Here is a 7,144-nt window from a genome sequence, read left to right on the forward strand (position 1 = left end):
ATGGTTGACAGCAATGTCACGTCCCGTTTGTCATGCCACGTCAGTGCCATGATGTCATTAGTATGAAACATTTGCACTGCACCTTCAACACTGCCTCCAGTGAACCTTGGCATATGTTTTCTATTTCTTCTCACTGTTCCACATATATCAGTATTGTTCACACGTAGGAAATCAGCGAGCATAGGGCTTGTATACCAGTTGTCTGTCTACAATGTATGGCCCTTGCCAAGGTATGGTTCCATCATCCTGCGAACAACATCACCGGAAATGCCCAACATCCGTCTGTCATCATCGAGTGTGTTTCTCCCAGTGTATATAACATCATCCAACACAAGGCCACTCTCACAGTCACACATAACAAAAAGTTTTATACCAAAGCAATTACATTTGCTTGGTATATATTGCTTGAATGACAAGCATCCCTTGAACAGAATCAAGGACTCATCAACAACAATGTTTTTGAAGAGATAAAAGTATGCACTGAATTTCTGCTTCAAATACGTACATAAACATTTCCCGGATTTTATATAGGTCATTTCTGTTTGGCGTATTTCTGTCTGAGAAGTGCAACATTCGAAGCAACAGAGTGAATCTGTTGCAGGGAAGGAGGTCAGGGAAAACGGGAGTACTGATGAAGTGGTCTGTGGACCAGTAATTATGTATATTGTTCTTATACACATGTGGCATAAGCATGACAGTGGGAAAGAATAAATACATTTTAGCCACTGTTGTGTCCTTCCACCTGTGCAGCCGTGACGATTCTCCAATCTCTGTTATGTTGTCCATGACATATCGGTAATACAGTGGACCCCCGCTTTACGATCAGCTCCCAATGCGACCAATTATGTAAGTGTATTTATGTAAGTGTGTTTGTACGTGTATGTTTGGGAGTCTGAAATGGACTAATCTAATTCAAAATATTCCTTATGGGAACAAATTCGTTCAGTAATGGCACCTGAACATACTTCTGGAATGAAATAATATCGTAAGCCGGGGGTCCACTGTAATTGTTTGTCTGGGTCACTATCAAGTTCATTATGGGCTCATCAAAGTACAACTGGAAATAGTCTAACTCTGTAGACTCATTCATTATGGGACATTCTGGCTGGATACCACTTCCACTCGCATCAAAATCACAAGGCTGTGGCACGAATATACTTTGTGTCCAGTTCCACTCACAATCACATGGTGCAGGGTGAACCTGTGGCACAGGGCAAGCGGAAGCAGGAGGAGAGACAGGAGTGGAGGCAGCACATGGGTGAGGGGATGCCGGACGGTCCTTTGTCTGTCCACCCACCACGCCATGTGGTCCAGGCACCATGCCACCCATCACTACTTCCTCCATCCCTGCATACTCTCCTTCATGATCACTGTCACTATCAGTGGCTGGGGTTTTGGATCGTGACCTGCCACGACCCTTGGGGATTGCATATGGCACACTGCCTGAACGTACGTAAAGACGCCTAAAAGTGCGCTTCACTAGTGAATAATGAGCTTCACTATCGCTAGACGAATCCTCGATTGGCATGCCAAAAATCAATCTCATCATCACTTACATCACTTTCACTATCATTAAAACACTGGGAAAACAATAGTTTCCTCTTGCGAAGTTGCCTATGGGTAACACTCGCCACTCCAGAGGTGCTTGGCCCAGGGTCTTGTGTGGCCACACTGGCCACCTCAGAAGTGCTTGGCCTAGGGTCTGCTGTGGCCATGCTGGCTACCCCAGAGGTGACTGGCCCAGGGTCAGGTGTGGCTACCCCAGAGGTGATGGGCTGAGGGTCATCTGGGTTATCGTCGACATTTTCACTAATTCCTTGAATATTACTGGCCCCATTGGTGTCAAATCCACTAAACTCACGATCTATATCACTTTCCTCGAATAGTAGTGTTAATACGACGAGGCGTGAGTGAATCACGAGGATGTGCCATGATGTTGACCCAGAATGGAGCTGAATGTAACTGGACCTACCATGTGGTACCCAGGCGTCCCAGATTTTTTGTATACCGCGCACACTGAGTGTGCACACCCATTCTCTCATGTCTAGGCGACTCAGGCCTATCACACCAATTTTTCAAGGAATGAAAAATAAAACGTATATACATATTTGGGGCACTACGCGAGAGAACGTATATACGTGTATACGTGTGGACCGTTTAATTAAGGGTTAAAGAAAGCTTTAATTTTAGATGTGTTTCTAAATAATAAATTTTCGTTTTTCTTTTTTAGGTCACTCTACCTTGGTGGGATATGGCCAGTTCATTAAAAAAAAAAAAAGTAAGTAATATAGCCATACATATTAAACTTGCAAAAAAAAACATGTAACACTCCCATAATGCTCTTTATTTAAAGCTTTAACCCTTTCACTGTTGAGACCCCAAAATTAAGTGTTCACAGTGTCTGCATTTAAAAAAACTTCTAAAATGAGAGAGAATCTTTTTCTGAAGGTAATAACACAAAAAATATGATACCTGATGAAAAACTTAGAGAATTATGCAGGCACAAAGTAAGTGATCTGGGTGAAATTTATGCATCGACAATTTGGCTCGCTCTGAGTACTATTTTAAGCTAATTCCATTGCCTACAGTTAGCTATGAGGCTTTCTGTTACTCTCTGCTCCAGAATACAATCATGGATACCCAGCTGAAGTGTATGTAGTGTGAGTGGGTCTGAGTGTGAGGAACCCTCTCATAATTATAAGGCAATGTGTGAAATTTATTTTTAGCATGTGTAATATATTATTTTAAAAGTATTGGTTGGTATCAGATACTTTTTCACCAATACCAATACCATAAAAATAACCAATACCCACCTACCCCAATATCAATACCTTAGCCCATCTCTAGTTAGGATTTAGATTTTTGTCAACATTATCAATCAATCTTTTATGAGTTTTTTCATACTTAATTTCATAAAAGGGAAAGGACTCCCAGAACATTTGTAGTAGGGAATTCAACAATGCTCCTTCAATGCCCCAACAGTGCAACCTTCTTCCTCATAGACTTCTTCCTCATAGGTTACCTGTAGTTCTAATTTTGATTTATAGTAAGACTGGCCATAACATATCAGGTATATAATCCATCCCAGCCTTTTATCACTGAATAACAGGTGTTTTACCCTTTGACTGTTTTGGTCATACATATACGTCTTACGAGCCAATGTGTTTGACGTATATATACTCAAAAATTCTAGTGGCTTCAAATCATGCAGGAGAAAGCTGGTAGGCCCACATGTGAGAGAATGGGTGTGTGGTCAGTGTGCACAGTATAAAAAAAAAATCCTGCAGCACAGTGCATAATGGGGAAAAAAAAACTGACTGTTTTTGGATTAAAATGCTGACTTTGAGGTGTATTTTCATATAGTATTTATGGTTGTATTCTTGTTTTCTTGGTCTCATTTGATAGAATGTAAAACATATTATAGAAATAGAAGTGGTTTTGATTGGTTTTACTATGAAAAGGATCTTGAAATGGAGCTCAAAGTGGCAGAAATGTTTGATTTTTGCCGATGTTCAAGAGTAAACAAATGACGTCATTGTCCAATAAATGTCCAACTAGCCATTCTAATACGCAGTCACGAATGGGTTGACGTTATTTATACAATTATTACAATATTGCAGTAGTCTGCATAACAGTAAATCTTCTATTTTTTGTGTGAATAAAAATTCAAAACAGAAAGCAAGAGGATTATAACAGGGGCCTGGAGATGCGACTGATGAACATAGAAAATGTTATTTTAGTGGCAGGAATGTCTGTATTGTTCATTCTGAACCCTATTTTGAAATTGACATATCTTTTAATTTGCATGACCACATTATTGGGCAGTTGAAATCGGTAAATGGGCGGTTTCTTGTATTCAATCAATCGAACAAATGGAGTTCTAAAGAAACAGCTATGAGTTTGGTGGACTGGAACAATGGGATTGACCAAAAATAGGGCTCACAGTGAGTGAAATAGCCGATGCGTAAATGTCCCCGAGGTTGCTAACTTCGGGAGAGCGTAATTCTGTAAGTTTTTCATCAAATGATAGAGAATCTATCATTTCACAAGAAATTTTTTTTTTTTTCAAATATTTTGCGACACCAGGAGACACCTCAGGATTTGGGATTGCGACAGTCAAAGGGTTAAGATCAGATTACTCACTGTGTGCACTAGAAAATTGTGCTCACTTCTCCTAGTATGATACAGTACAGATTTTAGTTGTTGACATTTTATGAAAACCAAATGTAGAACATCCATACAATTCCTCAATAAAATAAAATTTCATCTGGGTCCACTTGTTATTTATCTACTATAGACATTTAATTACATAGCTCTTAACATAACAGTATTATAAATAATAATAATAATAATAATAATAATAATAATAATAATAATAATAATAATAATAATAATAATAATATAAAATATAAAATAAAGTATAAAAATTAAATTAAAATTAATAATAATAATAATAATAATAATAATATAAAATATAAAATAAAATAAAATAGAAAAAATTAAAAAAAAAAATAAAAAAAAAAAAAAAAATAATAATAATAATAATAATAATAATAATAATAATAATAATAATAATAATAATAATAATAATAATAATAATAATAATAATAATAATAATAATAATAATAATAATAATAATAATAATAATAATAATAATAATAATAATAATAATAATAATAATAATAATTTTTAAATATTGTACAGTATAAAGATGTTTTAATCTATTCTTCATTCATTTATGGTCATTTGTACATGATCTAATTTTTCTAAAGAGTATATGCAGCTTGAGCAGCTTGTATAAGACTCTGGAGAAAGTCACATTAGCATCCACTATCAAACTATTGTTTCATGTCTTCCATCCTCTAAAATAATTTTTCTCTGTATTGGGCTGATAAAAAGCAACTGGCTGGTAAAATGTCTCCTTAATAAAGATACCCAGGTGTTGCACATATATCTTATTCTTCTGCTTGTTGGTTTTGTAAATCATTAATATGTAATAAATACCTTGATCAGTGTTAAATGTTGTTTTAAGTTATGACTATTGGCCATAGGCTGGGTGTGAGGAAATTTATTTAGGTAAGTAAGTTTATTCAGACACAGGTACACATAAATACTGTTACATAAATTAGAATACATAGCATCATGTGTATATTACCTAGGATAACCCAAGAAAGTTAGACAAAGTGACTTATTTCCAGGTACAAGTATACGTAAGTACAATTATCATACATAGTGTAAAATGTATATAAATAGTATACACTACTAATAAGTTGAAGAATTAGACACATGCAACATCTGGGTAGCTTTATTTCTAGACGTTTCACCATCCAGTAGTTTTATCAATACAAGGATATAATGTTAATAATGTAGAAATATATACAAAAGATGAGGTAGTCAGTGTTGTAGCTGGTGAAGGTCACTGTAGCTGGTGAAGATCACTGTAGCTGAAGATCACTGTAGCTGGTGAAGATCACTGTAGCTGAAGATCACTGTAGCTGGTGAAGATCACTGTAGCTGGTGAAGATCACTGTAACTGGTGAAGATCACTGTAGCTGAAGATCACTGTAGCTGGTGAAGATCACTGTAGCTGGTGAAGATCACTGTAGCTGGTGAAGATCACTGTAGCTGGTGAAGATCACTGTAGCTGGTGAAGATCACTGTAGCTGGTGAAGATCACTGTAGCTGGTGAAGATCACTGTAACTGGTGAAGATCACTGTAGCTGAAGATCACTGTAGCTGGTGAAGATCACTGTAGCTGGTGAAGATCACTGTAGCTGGTGAAGATCACTGTAGCTGGTGAAGATCACTGTAACTGGTGAAGATCACTGTAGCTGAAGATCACTGTAGCTGGTGAAGATTACTGTAGCTGGTGAAGATCACTGTAGCTGGTGAAGATCACTGTAGCTGGTGAAGATCACTGTAAGCTGATCTTCACCAGCTACAGTGATCTTCACCAGCTACAGTGATCTTCACCAGCTACAGTGATCTTCACCAGCTACAGTGACCTTCACCAGCTACAACACTGACTACCTCATCTTTTGTATATATTTCTACATTATTAACATTATATCCTTGTATTGATAAAACTACTGGATGGTGAAACGTCTAGAAATAAAGCTACCCAGATGTTACATGTGTCTAATTCTTCACAGAGTAACCCAAAAAAGTTGAGACAAAGATACATATGTCCATTACGGTCCTGTGAGCCACTATAATAACGCTACCATACCAATGTACATGTGAAACATAGTAACTGTGGTTTGTACAAGGCTCACATACACGTGTACACCACAGAAGGTAAAATACACACGCAGATCACTGTTTTTTCTGCCCCACAAAAGGAAAATAAACAGACAAGCAGTCTTTCATCAGCAATGCGCAATACCACCACCTGCAAACATCACCATTAACACCTCAATAGTGACCAAAACTTCATTATTTTCTCATCAGTGGCCACCCCTGTATTACCCCCTCAAGATCAACTTACCGTAATACTGTCTAGAGCCGTCAGGTTTGGCTTGGATGAGCAAATTTCTCGAGAGAAATCTATTGTTGCCTCGACCCCCCATCCTAGCTGTTGTCTCACACAACGAACCTATTATCTTTCTTCCAGACATTTAAAGAATTTTCACAGACTTTTTCTATACAATATAGGCAAAATAAAATCTCATATATCACACAATAAACTTTCATGAATTAAATATATGCTTATTTAACGTTATTTACCAAAAAATATATTGAAATGTAATAGGTATGTAGCAACTTGGAGTAGACAAAGCTCTTAAAAGAAAGTAAGAACACAAGAGAGAAGGAACACTGCAACAGGTCTACTGACCCATGCGGAGCAGGTCCATGTCCTCCCCCACGGATTAGCCCAATGACCCCCTCCCCCGGATTAGCCCAATGACCCCCTCCCGCGGATTATCCCCATGACCCCCCTCCCCCGGATTAGCCCAAGGACCCCCTCCCCCGGATTAGCACAATGACCCCCTCCCCCAGATTAGCCCAATGACCCCCTCCCCCGGATTAGCCCAATGACCCCCTCCCCCGGATTAGCCCAATAACCCCCTCCCCCGGATTAGCCCAATGACCCCCTCCCTCGGATTAGCTCAATGACCCCCTCCCCCAGATTAGCCCAATGACC

General features: G+C 38.2%; 1 protein-coding gene across 1 annotated transcript in view; it reads right to left on the bottom strand.

The window, feature by feature from the left end:
* The window catches only part of LOC128695660 (nuclear RNA export factor 1), a 97,034-nt gene extending 90,448 nt beyond the window's left edge, over nucleotides 1-6,586 (bottom strand). Inside the window, exon 1 of the mRNA XM_053786422.2 lies at nucleotides 6,488-6,586. Coding sequence (XP_053642397.1) covers nucleotides 6,488-6,569 — 82 coding nt within the window. The 5' untranslated portion in view covers nucleotides 6,570-6,586. The remainder of the gene's footprint in view (nucleotides 1-6,487) is intronic.
* Between the last annotated feature and the right edge of the window lie 558 nt (nucleotides 6,587-7,144).

Source organism: Cherax quadricarinatus, chromosome 42 (assembly GCF_038502225.1).
Source record: "Cherax quadricarinatus isolate ZL_2023a chromosome 42, ASM3850222v1, whole genome shotgun sequence".
Lineage (NCBI taxonomy): Eukaryota > Metazoa > Arthropoda > Malacostraca > Decapoda > Parastacidae > Cherax > Cherax quadricarinatus.